General features: G+C 41.3%; 3 protein-coding genes across 5 annotated transcripts; 1 reads left to right on the forward strand and 2 right to left on the reverse strand.

The window, feature by feature from the left end:
* The first annotated feature begins 1280 nt into the window (after positions 1-1280).
* Positions 1281-3878, forward strand: LOC104416514 (auxin efflux carrier component 2). The gene is made up of 6 exons (XM_010027898.3): positions 1281-2373; positions 2675-2879; positions 3002-3087; positions 3175-3332; positions 3425-3501; positions 3584-3878. The coding sequence occupies exons 1-6, from the start codon at positions 1281-1283 to the stop codon at positions 3651-3653; spliced, it is 1689 nt and encodes a 562-aa protein (XP_010026200.2). The 3' UTR covers positions 3654-3878.
* An 844-nt stretch (positions 3879-4722) lies between these two features.
* Positions 4723-6763, reverse strand: LOC104416513 (seipin-1). Its single transcript, XM_039299723.1, has 4 exons — positions 6164-6763; positions 5302-6039; positions 5083-5151; positions 4723-4851 (listed from the first exon to the last, which is right to left on the reverse strand). The coding sequence occupies exons 1-4, from the start codon at positions 6761-6763 to the stop codon at positions 4723-4725; spliced, it is 1536 nt and encodes a 511-aa protein (XP_039155657.1).
* An 836-nt stretch (positions 6764-7599) lies between these two features.
* Positions 7600-15832, reverse strand: LOC104456940 (glutamate dehydrogenase B-like). 3 transcript variants are annotated; one of them, XM_039298899.1, is made up of 3 exons: positions 15152-15830; positions 13980-14159; positions 7600-8116 (listed from the first exon to the last, which is right to left on the reverse strand). In XM_039298899.1, the coding sequence occupies exons 1-3, from the start codon at positions 15165-15167 to the stop codon at positions 8073-8075; spliced, it is 240 nt and encodes a 79-aa protein (XP_039154833.1). In that variant the 5' UTR covers positions 15168-15830; the 3' UTR covers positions 7600-8072. The 3 variants fall into 3 exon arrangements, 1 of the variants encoding a protein (XP_039154833.1); XR_005545245.1 differs by lacking the exon at positions 7600-8116 and adding an exon at positions 12608-13594 and having other exon boundaries at positions 13679-14159; positions 15152-15832; XR_005545246.1 differs by lacking the exons at positions 7600-8116; positions 15152-15830 and adding an exon at positions 14524-15137 and having other exon boundaries at positions 12608-14159.
* Between the last annotated feature and the right edge of the window lie 206 nt (positions 15833-16038).

The raw sequence follows: 16038 nt of genomic DNA on the forward strand, positions 1-16038 counted from the left end.
AAGCGAGCCTCAAGCTTGTCGGCAAGCATGAGGGTTGCCTACCTGCGCGAGCTTAGGCTCACTACTCATTAGCCACAAGCTCGCGCTCGCCAATCCGGTGAGTCTCGACCTCATCGAACTCAAGCGTCGCTAGATCGGCGAGCCTTGTGCTTGTCGGCGAGCTCGAGGCTCGCCTATGGCTAGTCGCTAGCCATTGCGTGGGCCGACGACCAACCAAGAAAGAAGATGGAAAACAAAGAAAAGAAAAATAAAAAATAAAAAAATAATTGAATAATCGATTTTAAAAATAAAAATAACTAAAAATCAATTTTAAAATATGAAATATCCATTTTAAAAATAAAATAAATGAAAAAGAGTATATGAAGGAAAATATTTTCCTTAGTGAACAGCGAAAATATTTTCCACTTCATTTTCAAGTTTCATTTGAACATTGGAAAATAACTATATTTTCTTGGAAAATGACCTCTTGAAAAATATTTTTTAGAAACGACACATTTTTCGTGAAACTAGCGAAGCCTTAAAGAAAGGAAATAGGGGGCTTCTATACTCAATTAAACCGGGTCATTTTCATATATAAAAAAAAGGATGATTAATTCATCTCTCTCTATATCCTTCTCTCCCAACTCAAGATTTTGCAATAGCATTATAAATCAAAACCCATCTTTTCCCTTTGAGTGGGTGCTAGGGTTAGATTGGACTTTCCATAAACGAACAGGATCTCTATCACATTTATGATGCAATCCTCTTCAAGAAATAAATATCTGGGAATGATTCCCTCATTTAAAAATGCAATCTAAACTGAAGAGAGGAAACATGGGATTCTTTACTCAGTTAAACCAGGTCCTTGTCACATATAAACAAGGATGATTAATTCATCTCTCTCTATATCCTTCTCTTCCAACTCAAGATTTGACAATAGCATTGTCAATCAAAATCCATCTTTTTTCCTTTGAGAAGGTACTAGGGTCAGATTGCACTTTCCACAAACAATCGGGATCTTTATCATATTTATGATGCAATCGTCTTTAAGACATAATTATCTAGGGAATGATCCCCCTATTTAAGAATGCAATCTGAATTGAAGAGAGGAAATAGGGGACTTCTTTACTCAATTCAACCAGGGTCTTGTCATATATATATATAAAGATGATTAATTCATCTGTCTCTATATCCTTCTCTTCCAACTCAAGATTTTGCAACAGCATCGTCAATCAAAACCCATATTTTTCCTTTCCAGTTTTTCTGTTCACTGCCCTTTAGTCATTTTCTCTGGAAAAACCATGCTCTCTGGTAAGGACATCTACACTATCATTGCAGCGATCATGCCCTTGTACGTGGCCATGATCATAGGCTATGCCTCTGTTCGGTTCTGGAATATCTTCGACCCACAACAGTGCGCCGGCATCAACCGGTACGTGGCCTCTTATGCGGTCCCCATCCTTTCCTTCGATGTGATTGCATCTTGCAACTTCTACGACATGAATTATCGCTTTATTGGAGGTGACACTCTCCAGAAAGTGGTGATTCTAGCCGCTCTTCTGCTGTGGATAATCTTCAGCCGAAAGTCGAGCCTCGAGTGGGTGATTTCTTTCTTCTCCCTCTCCACCCTTCCAAACACTCTGATCATAGGCATCCCTCTCCTCCAGGCCATGTACGGAGAATACACGAGGGATCTGATGGTTCAAATAGTGGTGCTGCAGGGTTTAATATGGTATACCCTCTTGCTAATCTTGTTTGAATATAGAGGTGCAATGATCCTAATCAATGAAAACTTTCCCGATTGCTCTTGGGCCATAACCTCCATCAGGGTCGATCCTGATGTTGTTTCGCTTAATGGTTGTGAAACATTAGAGACTGAGGCCGAGATAGATGATAATGGTAGGGTCCACGTGGTGGTCAGGAGATCCTCCGTTTCATCTATGGAGTCCCCACTTCGTCCATCCCTCGATCGACTGAGTTCCATCACAACAACCCCACGGGCATCAAACCTGTCAGGGGTAGAGATTTATTCATTGCAGTCTTGGTCGAGGAATTCGAGCCTTAATAATCCAGACGGTCATTATGGAAGCCAAAAGCACGGAATCAGTGGGAGTTCAGGGGATGCATCTGATTGTATTGTTAATATAGAAACCGCTCATTTTGGCAAGAGAAGTTATAGGGGAAGAAATCAGGGCAGCGAGTTGATAAATAGCTTCCTGTTTCCATCGTACCAGCCTTCTCACCGGACATCTCCCAGCGAGATGCCAGTGATGTTCAGAGACAGTTATTCCAGTGCAGGGCCTGCCAAGGGGCTTCACATGTTTGCATGGGGTTCAAGGGCAGACAAGTCGAGGCACGCCAGCTCTAGGATCACACATTGTCCTTCCGATCTTGGTGAGTTCTTTCAAAACCTTAACATCCCCTTCACTAATCATACCTCACAAATTACGTGGCATCCAAAGTGTGTTACGAGGAGAGTATTTAGACCCCAAAAGATTCTAGCGCATCGCTTCAACAATAGTTTAGGATCGTGCAAGAAATGTTTTATGATTTGGAAAGTGAAGCCGTGACATCATCAAATGCTTCCCAGTCATATTTGATGCTTGCTTTCCTTATCTTTCTAATTCTTTCTTCTGTTAGAGTATATTTGAGTCCATCCTGAGTATAATCAATATATGTATGGCATCTAATGCAGACGGACGAGGAAAATTGAACGAACATGCAGAGAATGCATCCAAGATGAGTGATGAAGAAAGGAATGCAGTGAATGCTGAGCTTGGGAGGCCTCCACTTACTGTCATGACAAGACTAGTCTTATTGATGGTTTGGAGGAAGCTCATTGTAAACCCTAACATATACAGCAGCGTAATCGGTCTTGCTTGGTCTCTACTTTCATTCAAGTATGCTGTCTCTCCCTCTAAAAGTCTGTACTTGTAGCAGCATTTGGGGTTTTTGCATTCAAAACCTTGATTATTTGGAAAACATAATCAGGAATTCACTTGTTCTTCCTTCCTAAGTGCAGGTTGCACATCCAATTCCCTCTGATTGTCAGCGGGTCAATAAAAATACTCTCGGATACAGGTCTTGGAATGGCAATGTTCAGTATAGGTACTTATTCAGTACACACATTCAACCATTTGTGATTGATGCTCTCCCTATATGGATGACTTTACACTCATACACTTGAGCAAACAGGTTTATTCATGGGGTCACAACCAACATTGATACCTTGTGGATATTGGTTAGCAGCATTAAGCATGGTCTTGAAGTTCATAGTAGGACCTCTAGTGGCTGCAGCTACTTCAGCTGCACTGGGTCTTCGTGGCGAACTTTTGTGTGTATCAATTGTACAGGTAAAGTAAGTTACTGTTAATCAAATGGCATTCTTGCATTATATGCAGGCACCTGAAAAGCTTCGAACTATCACGGTTCTTGTAAATTGCAGGCTGCCCTTCCGGAAGCTGTTGTTCCATTTGTATTTGCTAACCAATACAAAGTACATGCCGATATAATGAGTGTCTCGTAAGTTTATTCTCCTTTACTGTTTGTGTCAATTGATTCGCTTGTTGTTTGCTAACATTGAAGTGCGTCCCATGATATGCAGGCTTGTCTTCGGAATACTGTTATCGTTGCCGGTGGGATTGGTCTATTATGCGGTTCTTGAAGCGATCTAGTCTGAAAGCTTGAGAGAATGAAGAGCTCCTGCAGAGCAAAGAAGAAGATGGTTGAAGATGACGTCTTCATCATAAGCTATCAGCGCTCAGATTGTAAACAGAGATACTCATTGGGCTACTCTCAGTAAAACCTGTCAAAATGGGTCATTAAGCTTTATCTTAACCCATCTTTGATAAACTGAATTATTACATGTGTCAGTTATTTAGTAAATGGGTCATTATTGAATTTTGAATAACAAAAGCTAAACTAATGTGTTGAACACAACCTAGCTCATCTCTACAATTCTCTTTTCACTCTCTCTCAATTTCAATCGATCTCGTGCTCGCTCACTTTGCCCACTCACCTAAATTTGGTTATAAGTTTTCGTGAATTTGGTTAAAAATAAAAGTATTTTCGTAATTTAGGTCTAATTGGGTATGAGCCAGGTTGGATCAGATCAAGTCGAGTTCGGGTTCCTAGTTTTGCATGACATGAAAATGAGTCAATTTTAGTTGGACCATTCTTGACCCAACCTACTCATATGACAGGTCTACTCTCAATGTGATTAGACATCTTTCATTTTGGTTGAAGATGTATCTTATATGCCATAACAATTCTTGTTTTAGTAATGCAATGATAGGAAACTTCATACTTAAAATGTAAACTTCATTAGTTAATAGTAGAGATAAGTGTACAAAAGTCCTTAAATTTGTCATGAAAGTTCAATTCAATTTCAAAACTTACAAAAAGTACAATTAAATCATAGAACTTCCCAAATTAGTGCAATCGAGTCTTTCCTTTTCACTCCATCGAAATGGGATAATATGTACATTTAAAATATCTTCTCTCTCTTATATGGTGATGATGTGATTAGATCATTAAACACAATGCTAAAACAACGTAAACAGAGATACTCATTTGGCTACTCTTAGTGTGGTTAGTCTGTGCTATACAAGTATCTATGTACATCTTTCAATTGATAGGCGCGACTCATTTGCTAACACCCATCGGCCCCCCTCTCGCCATATCTGCCTACCGCGGCCACACTCGATTACCACCACCACAAATCAAACGCCACCAACGGCAAAATCAGCGGCCGCCGCTGCCACCGCGACCGCCAACAGTGATTTTGCCACCGCCGCCACCGCGACCGCCAACAGACTCGACAACTACCATGAGCTCGACGCTCGGCCACCACCCGGGCAACCGGACCCCAGGCTTGAGGTTGAGCACTTGCTCAGTTTATCATTGTGAAACAAAATTCATTATCTTCCTTTAATAGAGAGGAAAACAACTCTTTTCTGCAACCTTCCATTGGACTTAGTTTCGATCGATTCACCACGTTGCAACGGGATTGATTTGAAGCCTGAATGGTTTGTTCTTATGTCCTATAGCTTTTGCTTGGATAGTGTTTCGATTTGCATATTGTTTTAGTTTGGCACAACATACCATCTCATCAGCCGACGATGTCGAGTCCCGATTCGAAACGTTCAGACCCTGAAACGAACAAGAAGTTATCTGGAATCGACATTGAACATCGAGAAAAAGTGCAGGAATCGCTGATGTCGGAAAAACCTCAAAAAATAAATCACGACATGACTAAATTGCACATGTATTTGATTAGATCAGGTCACAAAAAATGTGCACGAAGCTCTAGCTCAAGCATACGGACTCCGAATCCCCAACCTCATCTTCCTCGATGCTTCTTGCGCTCGTCCCTTCTCTAGTCACGTTCCGGCCGGTCTCTGCCGATGAACCTCCGCCTCCGCCTCCGCCTCCGCCTCCGCCTCCGCCGCCCACTCGCGAAATGAACCTGGCCTCCCTCTTCCCTCTTCTCTGCTGCCACTTCCTCAACATCTCCGCAACCTCGCCGTTGTCCCCTCCTCTCGCCTCTTCTTGCCTCGCTCGCCTCGCTCCGTGATCGCCCTTCTTCGCCGATATCTCGGGCTCACCGTCGTCGTGCTCCGTGGAGGAGATCCCCATTGCTGACGTTGACGGCAGGACCAGGGTCTTGCAGCAGCAGAGGAGGGTGAGCAGAAGCGCGACGTACGTGCAGAGGGACGCCCACACGCGGAAGCTCCACCTCCAGTTGCGGACCACATCTTTCGCCCATGGCAGCTGCGAATTCATCGCGATCTCGGCCTCGCACACCTGCGGTGGTGACGAAGTCCCAGCCCTCGGGATCAGGGTGATCCTGATGGCCGCTGTCCTGGGATGCCTCAGCTCCTTGTGCCTCAGGACCTCCACTTTGATCGTCTGGGTCTCTGCCGAGACTCCTAGCAACAGAGGTATGCTGAGCACGAGTGTCCTCATGAGCCTCACCGGGAGGCTTCTGAAACGCAGCATGCATGGCCGACTCGACCTCGCGATCGCTTCCCCGTTCGCCGAAAGCAACTCTGCAGTGACCTGAGAGAAACCAGATGGATTGGCCATCAAAACCATTGGAAACTAATGCATTCGCACTCGCTCGACATTAAGTAAAATCGAACAACGGAAGAGAAGGACCCTGAAAGACATGCGATGTGGGCACCTGGAAAATGCCAATGCGGCGATTATAGTCGGACTCCGGCATCAGGAGCGACAGAGAGACGGAAAAAGTATGACCCGCAGGAATGCCCGCGTGCTTCTTCTGGCGGAACCCTTCGCACAGACCGACCCCGCCATCGTCGCCGCCGCTGCAGAAGGAGAGGACGGCCTGGGGATGAAGCCGAGCGTAATCGAGATGCAGCCTTTGCCTGACGAACACGGGCTCCTCCACCCACATCCTCACCAACCCGACGCCCACCACCGCGGACAGAGCCACGAGCAGGGTCAGGACCATGCAGACGTAGGCGGAGGCGATGAAGCCGAGGCCGAGCCTCTTGAGGAGGAGGGAGAGGCTGGAGGGGACTCGGTGGACGGCGGACTCCACGGAGTCCTTGGCCTCCTCGGCCTGGTGGTAAGAGTCGGAGGCCAAGGAGAGGAGGGAGAAGATCGGGGACAAGAGAGAGGCGATGCACTTGTACGTGAGCTCCGCTTGCAGGAACAGGAGTCTCGTGAACCAGTGGGCGGAGGATTCCGGCGGCGGCGGCGGCGGCGTTTCGCATGCGGCTTCCTCGTACAACATCCATTCTTCTTCTTCATCCTCCATTCGAGATTTTGCTATTACCTCTGCGTTTGTCGACGAGAGAGAGAGAGAGAGAAGGGGGTGGCCAGGTGGGGATGCAAATGCATGGCAAGATACGGGGAGACTGAGCAACGTGGTGGTTCGGAAGAGTTAGGAGCTGACGTCTGTCCCTTGCTGCTGTGCTGACCAACGATTTCTCTCCTGGTTTTCATACATGATTATCGATTGGAATTCGTTGCCTTGTACCCTTTTCCGGTAATACTCACGAAAATGTCTCGACTTCACGTTTTGAAGCTTTGCTCGTAGTCAATTTGGCCATGGAGACGATGTGCCTGCCGCCAACTTAAAACATCCCAAAGGAACCGTTCTGTAATTCTTTCTGAAGCAGGGCTCCCTAGAAAAATTGCAGTCCTTTGGGTTACACAATCACAAGCAAATCAAATTATAATTCCTTGCAAACGACTCTTCCTGCTATACTTTGCAACTAGTTTGCTTGGAGGAAGAACATCTATTAAAGTTTAGTTTGTTTCGTCAAAATATATATATTAAGAAGTTTTTCAGAAAAAATAGTATTTGACTGAAATCTATAAATGAAAAGAGAAATACTTTACAACATTGAGAAATGAAAACTTATTTTTTGTCTTAAATAGACACAGGTACCAGTGACTTGAGTATGGACAACGAGGAAAATCGAGCATGAGTACTAGAGTCTCGAATTCAAGTCCGGGACCATCGAAGCTGAGCCTGAGCCCTTGGAGGCTAAGGCCAGGATCTTGGTGCTCCTGCTTGGGTCCCATATTGACTAATCTTGGGTCCCAGCGACCAAGCCCTAGTCAATCGAGGCCTGAGGCCTCGACTCTGAACAAAGGTGCAATAAAAGAGATAAAAGAGATGTTACCTACTACCAACAAAGAGTATCTTAGTTCTAAACACTATTGATAGTCAATACGATCACTTGAATAGAATTTTCTTCACCGGCCACGCAATTGCAAAGAACCACGTATCCAAGCAATAGTAAAGGGAGAATGAACCTGGCCACTCCAGCGATCATATTAGTCAAGTACATCGGAATTTCATCTCCTCACTCTTACTCAGAATCTCTGATGAAGCTAGAAACACAAATAACAGCAACATAAATCGCTCACGATCAATATCAAAACTCTCACCCAGCAGTTATTAATTTGGGCAAGAGGAGAACCATTAAAAGGGGCTTGAATTCAAAGCAAAGCCTCCTTTTTCTTTCCTTATATCGGAAGAGCGATGATTTGTCGCAGTCATGTGTCTTGCACATTTGTTCACCGCCTTGAAGCCCTTGGTCATGGAGGTCCTCAGCTCATTGTTCACCTTCTCTCCGTCCCACATGAAACCTTGTATGTTCTGCAATCCAAAGGCACATCAAGAATCACATGGAGAGCGACTCTAGAATTTGCTCCTTAGTTCGTTAAATTCTCTTATCTTTGGCCAAGCACAAATATTTTATTTTTTTTTGGTGAAAGGTAATCATATTAAGCTGAAACCAATAATTACATCAAAAACGGTACCAAAACATACACTCGTAATGAACAAAGGCATAATGAGTGAAAGGGTGCCGAGAGAAAAAAGAAGGGAAGCCAATAAGGCACAAAACGTGGTTAAGCCACATAACTACACCCACAACCAAAAAAGGACTAAACAAAAGAAGGCAACCAGCCAGCCAAACAATGGTAACCCCAACCAAAACCAAACAAAACATCATCGCCCAAACAGAAAGGACAAGAAACCGGCAGGAATCAAGGCCAGCACCAAAACAAACAGCAGCGGCCATCCTGCACCACCACTCCAACCTGGAAATATTATGGATGTGCAGGAGTAGAAAAGAAGATGCAGGGGTCTATCCCCCAGCTACGTTGAAGTCTCATGTTTCTTTGGTTGTCTTCAACATTCGAGAATGTTAAAGCCTTATCCTTAACCATTTTAATAAGGTGGTTCTTCACGGCCGGAAGCGTAAAGGTAGAGTTCCTAAAGAGAATCTCAATCCTATATTTCCATATAAGGTGGCAAAGAGCCTCAAAAGAGAACCGGGCGATAGAGTGATAGAAGTCCTTATTGAATAGGAACTTTATAGCCCAGCAGAGGTTGTCAAAGTCTCATTTCTCAAAAGGAGATTGCATTTGGCGGTCCAAGAGAAGGTACAACTAGCCATATTACTACAATGAAAAAACAGATGATCAATAGAATTGGGAGTTGCTTTGCAAAATCGGCACACCACATCCCCAATCCTACCATGTGATAAGAGTAAGGCTTGCATAGGAAGATGGTTCCTGGTTATAAGCCAATGAATGAACTGATATCTTGGAGCTATAGCATTGTTCCAGATCAAAAAAAACCTAATTGACCCAAGGCTTCTTTTTTCTGATGAGGTGCCAAGCCGAAGCAACCGAGAATAAACCAGATGTGTTTCCTTGCCAAGTAAGACGATCAAGAGCTTGCACTAAAAAGGGAAGGGGATGTTCTCAAGACTGTAAAACTCCTCGCATGGTCTGACCAACAAGCGAAAAAATATCAACCACTGTCGCATGCCTAGGAAGGCTAGATCTGTAGATGAAAGAGTCAGAAAACATCAAGTTGAGTAGGCTTCCCAGGTGTTAGTGGTCGAACCAAAAGGAAACAAGAGCAGTCATCTCCTAACTTCCATAGAAAATATAATCGAAAATCAGTCCTAAGGTGGAGGATTCGCTTGCACACCCAAGAGCAGTAGGTGGGTTACTTAATCACCCAAAACTCTTCCTTTTAAGGAAGGTTGAGTGGATCCACCTATACCATAATGATTCCTTATCCGTAAATAGGATTTATATGTGTTTCAGCATCGATGCCTTGTTATAATCTTTCAAACTGTGGATGCCTAGCTCTCCTTTCTCCTTTGGAAAGCAAATATCATCCCAAAAAACCTTGGCACCATCCCTCCCTAGGCCAAGACCCTTCCAGAGAAACTAGATCTGTTCAATATGATCCAACATTACAAAGGGACGATAAAGACACTAGCCCAGTAAAGCTTGGATTGCATGAAGAACCGACCTTATAAGCTGAAGACGCCCAACAAAAGAAAGGAAGCACTGAGTCCAAGACTAGACTCTTGTAGTTAATGCGATCCACAAGGGACATGTAGTTCGCCTTGCCGAGCCTGGAGGAGATAATAAGAATTCCAAGATACCGCATCGACAAAGACCCCTCTTGAAAACCAAACACTAGAAGAATTTCTCTGCACAAATCTATCGATCCTCCAGCAAGAAATATCTCTCTTATTAGAATTAGACTTGAGTCCACTCCACGAAGAGAAGGTATCCAACCCCTCCTTTAAGAGTGAGGTGGAAACCAAGTCAGCTCCGAAAAACAAAAAGACGTCGTTGGCAAAGAAGAGATGTGAAAGACTCAAAGCTTGCATCTCCAAAAGAACTTGAAACCCGATTGCCTAGTGTGAACACTAAGTATCTCGGAAAAAACCTCCATGATTAAAGTAAAGAAGTAAGGAGAGATCGGATCCCCCTGGTGAAGACCTCGGCCATTAAGGAATAACCATGAAATTCTCCATTCAACGAAATGGAAAACTTAGAAGTGCGAACATATACCATAATAATCCTAACAAAATGTTCTCGGAAATCGAAGGCATAAAGAACCAGCTCCAGAAAATCCCAGTCTACGGTGTCATAGGCTTTTTAAAGTCCACCTTGACCGCACACTTAAGCACATAAGGAACAAGATGGAAGCCAGCAAATAATTCCTCGGCAATAAAAATGTTGTCTCTAATTCTCATGCCTTTGACAAAAGCATTTTGATAAGGGCTAATAATATCATTAATGACTGCAGTAAATCGATTAGCCAAAAGCTTTGTAATGCATTTGTAAATCGTATTACAGCAAGCAATAGGCATGTAATCATTAAGAGATGTAGCATTAAGAACTTTCGGAATCATTACTAGGATGGTATTGTTGATTTCCTTAAGAAGTCTCCCCGTTGTAAGGAAATTCTTAACCGCTTCAGTGACCAAAGGTCCAACTATCACCCAATTATGCTTCCCGTTGTAAGGAAATTCTTAACCGCTTCAGTGACCAAAGATCCAACTATCACCCAATTATGCTTGAAGAACTCAACACTAAAACCGTCTGGTCCTGAAGCCTTCCCCCGAGCAAAGAGAACATAGTATTTTGAATCTCTAAGTTAGAGAAAGGATGAGATAAAGAACTGACCTCTTCCTCATTGAGAAGGCATCATATAACCTCCCAAAGATCCAATAATGAGGGTCTGGAAGTCAGGGAGTGTGGTGCCAAAAACTCTTGGAAATGAGAAACGAAGGTATGGTGGACCAAGCTCGGGTCCGAGATAGTATAACCAATAGAGTCCATAACAAAGAGAATCTTGTTCCTTACCTGTCTCCTAATAATGGAATGGTGAAAAATTTGGTATTCCGGTCACCTTTCTTGAGCCACTTGATCCTGGATTTCTGTCTGAAGAATAACTCTTCTTGATTCCTCAATTTCAAAAATGTTTTACAATGTGTCTTCTCCAAGTCTGCAAGAAGCTCACTAGTAGGATCCTGTTGCAATTCATCCTGGGCGGATAACAGTGCATCCCTTGCTGCATTAACCCTTTTAGAGATATTAGAAAAAGATTCTTCGTTGAGTTGCTTCAAGCAGCTTTTGAGGGCCTTTAGCTTACTCACCAATCTAGAGTGCGGGACAATCTGCGTCTTAACTATTAAGTTGGCTGACGTGGCGACTTTCCGGCGAGCTCGGTCCAAAACGGCGTCGTTTTGCACGCTAACGTGGCGGAGAAAATGCAAAACGACGCCGTTTCACGTCCACGTGTAAATAATAGTATATAAATTAATTAAATTAGATTTAAAATATTCAAAAAATTTTAAAAAATTAAGAAAAATTTTAAAAATTTTAAAAAATAAGAAAATTAAAAAAAATTAAAAAATTAAGAAAATTTAAAAATTTTAAAAAATTTTAAAAATTAAGAAAATTTAATTTTTTTAAATTAAGAAAATTTTAAAATTTTTAAAAATTAAGAAAATTTTAAAATTTTTTAAAAATTAAGAAAAATTAAAAAATTGTAAAAGGGGGTGGGAGGCGAACGGGGCGGCTCCCTTGCCGCCACTGCCGGCTCCCTCACCGCCGCCACCTCCGCGCCGCCGTCGACTCCCCCACCCCCTTTTTTTTAATTTTTTAAAATTTTCTTATTTTTTTTAAATTTTTAAAATTTTTAAAATTAAAATTTTAAAATTTTCTTATTTTATAATTTTTTAAAAAATTTTAAATCTTTTAAAATTTTTAAATTTTTTTATATTTTTTAAAATTTTTAAAATTTTTTAATTTTTTTAAATTTTTTAATTTTTTAAATTTTTTTAAATTTTTTTTTTAAATTTTTTTAATTTTTTAAAATTTTTTTAATTTTTTTAAATTTTTTAAAATTTTTTTAAAATTTTAAAATTTTTAAAATTTTTAAAATTTTTAAATTTTTTTAAATTTTTTTAAATTTTTAAATTTTCTTTTTTATAAAATTTTTTTTTAAATTTTTTAAATTTTCTTATTTTTTTAATTTTTTTTTTTAATTTTTTAAAATTAAAATTTTTAAAATTTACTTTTTTAAAAAATTTTAAATTTTTTTTTTTAATTTTTATCTTTGATTTGGAGCTCGTGACCAATGGCAGACAAAAAATAATAATAAAATATCGCTGCGCACGTAGATTTAAGAGGATCGTGGAGGTGGCGACTTAAGTGTCCCACTCGAAAAAAACTTAAGTGCACGTTTTGACTTATGTATTAAGTGTCTTGCACCATGGCGCTTGTGGTGTCTTCACCACCAATCTATATATAGAAACCCCTTTAGTCGGACTCTCCCAGACTTGAGAGACAGTGCTATGGAAAGATAGGTGTTTAGTCCAAAAGTCGAAAAATTTGAAAGGTTTCCTTGAGACCATCAGCTGCAAACCCTAACCACCATAGAAGAGTGGTCAGAGATACTAGGTGCAAGGAAAGATGCTTCCAAATACAAGAAGTGAAGACTCCATTTAGCATTCACAAGAACACGATCAATTTTCCTAACCTTGCGATTAACCCCCGAGGAAGTAGACCAAGTGAACCGAAAGTCAACATATCTTAGGTCCTCTAATTCAGCTTGGGTCAAACAAAGATTGAAATCATCAAAGCAATGAAGCCAATTGTCAGAGCTACCAATCCGATCAAAGGGATCCCTCATAGCGTTGAAGTCTTCGGCTACTAGCCAAGCATCATCTCGGCATAATATACTTCTCTGAATAATGTCCGCCCATAATGTCCTTCTAGCTACAAAAGTATGTTCAGCATATACCACTGAGACACAGCAGGAAATAGCAGACATGAAAAACTTCGAACTACCATGAATTGTCTAGCTATTGAATGAAATCACTTCAAAATCCACCAAAGAATGATTCCAACCAACTCAAATCCTACCCTTGTGAGAAAACTCACAGTTTGCCACTTAATTCCAGCCCGGTAACAGCCCGGCAGATATAGAGTCAAAAAGAGAATTCGGAATTTTGGTTTCCAATATACCAATTAGACAAAACCCATTAGAAGATACTAGGTTCCTAACTTGTGCTTGTCTTAGGGGATCATGGAGACCTCTTACGTTCCATATACTAATATACATATGTATAAATATGTCTTATTATAATATACAGAATATACAGTATAAGAGAGACCACTTGTAAGCTACTAATCTTGCGGCGCAACAAACTTGAAAATCCGACAAGTGATACTTGGACCCACTCAAAGTGATGGACGGTAACTCTGCCCGAGTTTGCATATATGTCGGGAAGCCTTTCTTCAATAAGATCTGGTAAATAGTACGAAAGAAGCTGATAATCGAGTCAATGACATCATGTCCTCATGTTTAATTGGTTCTTGATCGGTGACTAACCTCATCGTCCTCAGGGCCAGTCAATAGTTAACTGCTTCAATGATAAACTTGGCCTTGACGTCATTTTCATTTTCCCTTCAATCAGATCAACTAGGCTCTATTAAGCAGAAGCTCAACGATTATGATTCAAATACATCCATATAAGTTCAAAACCATTACATTAGCAAACTAATGGGACTGGGATTTTCTAAACAGGATAATTTGAATGGCGTTCTTTGTTTAAGGCAGAGTATGCAGCGAATTCCACATACTTTTGGGAATAAAAGAGGCCATACTTGGCGTCTCTTGCACTGAAAAATACCTGTTATGACATGACCAAGGGTGGTGGGACTGAGAATGTTGCAATCTTGAACCAATATCAGCTTGGGATCTATGGAGTCGCCACCATGTAAACCTCTGACTCCCCTCTTTTCCTTGACATGCTTGAGCAGGGCCAGAATATTGATTCTGTTGCTATTCTTGATGGCTCCTTCATTATCACCTACATCAACAATTGGTTTGTAAAAACCAACAAAATAGCAAAGATTATTCCACTCAAATCCTATAGGAGAATCCAATTTTCTGACAAAAGAAGGAAACAATCAACTAATCATCCTCTTAATGAATGAAAAACAGTTAAAATCATCACCTAAGTCTCCTAAACAAATGATTCCCAACTCAAACCAGCTCAAATTAAGATGAATGTCATCATGAGCGAGGAGCAAGATCAGCTTCCACCCTTTTGCCATTTTGACTCACAAAATAGATTCACAAATTCGTCAGAAAACATCAGCCCGACAAGAAGAGCAAAACCACAATTTCAGAAGTGCAAAAGATTTGAGAAAGAAGATAGAATTGAGCTGTACCTGTTAAGCAGGAGAAGCAACAGGAACTGGATTTCTTGAAGAAGAGGGAAAGAGAATGCGGAAATGGATGCAACACACTTAACCTCGCTCAATCAATTGCGCTTGACACAACAAATGAGGAGCAGTAAGGCAGGGGAGAAGGAGGAACTCTAGAGGCAGAGAAACGGAGGAGGATGACGAACTCCGGAGCATGAAAGAGATGAGGAGCATGTCGGAAAGGAGGAAGCCTAAAGGTGGAGAAAGATAAAGGAGCAAGTGGGTGAGAAGAGAAAGGTAAAGGAGCGATGAGGTGCATGAGAAAGAGAACAGAGAAATTTTTTTCCTTCCTTTGGAAAGACAAAGTAATTTTTCCCTGTTTTAAAATTATTCTTTACCTTGATCAAAAATGTTTTCCTTGACTACTCCGTTTTCTGTTAATCTAACGTTGGAAAATTCGAAAAAAATAAAATTCTAAACGTTATTTTCTGCAAAACAAATGGAATTTAAAAGCCAAAATCAAGCCATTGTCAAGTGGTCGCATTTTGTTGCCTTTTATGACACGATTATTAATCATAGTCCTCTTTAATGTTATCTCCAGCCTATACTCTTGTCAGGATTGGCCAGATCTAACACTCTCAGACGACATTACCTAAGTCACAGCACATGTACACCTAGAGGAAAAGATGCTGCACACTGTCCCAGCTCTTCACCCTACTGTCAAAGAAAAGGCAGTCAGAGGCCACGAGGACATTCCACTTTAACATCAGAGCCATCGAGACTTTCGCACACAACTCAGCTGAAAATTCCCAGGATATATGTGTGAGAGAGAGAGAGAGAGAAGAAACGTGATCAGCTCATGATAATGGAACAGCATTAAAACTTTTGCTTAGATCCTTCATCTTGGTGTTGATTGTGAATTCGCCATGATCAGCTCATAAGGATGCAGAGAGTGAAAGATCTGTACAGAAACAGATAACTTCTCAATGAGGTGATTGTTATCCTTTCGCCTTTTTTGAGGATCGCTAGCCTGCAAGAACCTCAAGAGCAACCATTGTTCGTACATCTGAGAACATTTCATATATCAAGACTTCATATTTAGTGACATAAATTTCTTCCCTTCGCCATGCATGTCCCAAGTAGATTCATCGACCTTGTCAATCAACAGGCAGTAAATAATCTACAACCAAACTAAGATTATGACCTGCAGCCAAACTCAAACAGGACAGTGCATTTTCTCCTTTATCACTCTGCTCTCCCCCAAGCATAGATAAATACCAACAGCCAGCCCTCACAAACTTACGTAAAAGCAATCAGACTTAAGCTAGAAAGACCATCAAACTGTATTTTGGTCGTCTCTGCCTAGGGAAAACAGAGGATCAAGCAGAACACATTCCTCATATGATAGAACTCAAGTTGAATCCACTCCAAGACATCCAAGAAGAAATTGAAACTATAACTCAGTTGATAAGAGCTACATCCTAACGTCAAAGTTCAATTAAAGATGGCATATAAGACAGCAACAAGAGAAGCTTGCAT

Source organism: Eucalyptus grandis, chromosome 8 (genome assembly GCF_016545825.1).
Source record: "Eucalyptus grandis isolate ANBG69807.140 chromosome 8, ASM1654582v1, whole genome shotgun sequence".
Lineage (NCBI taxonomy): Eukaryota > Viridiplantae > Streptophyta > Magnoliopsida > Myrtales > Myrtaceae > Eucalyptus > Eucalyptus grandis.

Bases quoted from the DNA above. Each gene is read 5' to 3' on its own strand.
- LOC104416514 (XM_010027898.3), top strand. From the start codon at position 1,281: ATGCTCTCTGGTAAGGACATCTACACTATCATTGCAGCGATCATGCCC. The intron at 2,374-2,674 runs GTGAGTTCTTTC...CATCTAATGCAG, and splicing joins ACATTGTCCTTCCGATCTTG to ACGGACGAGGAAAATTGAAC. The intron at 3,502-3,583 runs GTAAGTTTATTC...CATGATATGCAG, and splicing joins GCCGATATAATGAGTGTCTC to GCTTGTCTTCGGAATACTGT.
- LOC104416513 (XM_039299723.1), bottom strand. From the start codon at position 6,763: ATGGAGGATGAAGAAGAAGAATGGATGTTGTACGAGGAAGCCGCATGC. The intron at 6,040-6,163 runs GTGCCCACATCG...GGTTTCTCTCAG, and splicing joins GCCGCATTGGCATTTTCCAG to GTCACTGCAGAGTTGCTTTC. The intron at 4,852-5,082 runs GTATGTTGTGCC...CTCAACCTCAAG, and splicing joins CATCGTCGGCTGATGAGATG to CCTGGGGTCCGGTTGCCCGG.
- LOC104456940 (XM_039298899.1), bottom strand. The intron at 8,117-13,979 runs GTATTTTTCAGT...TTTGGATTGCAG, and splicing joins CCTTGGTCATGTCATAACAG to AACATACAAGGTTTCATGTG.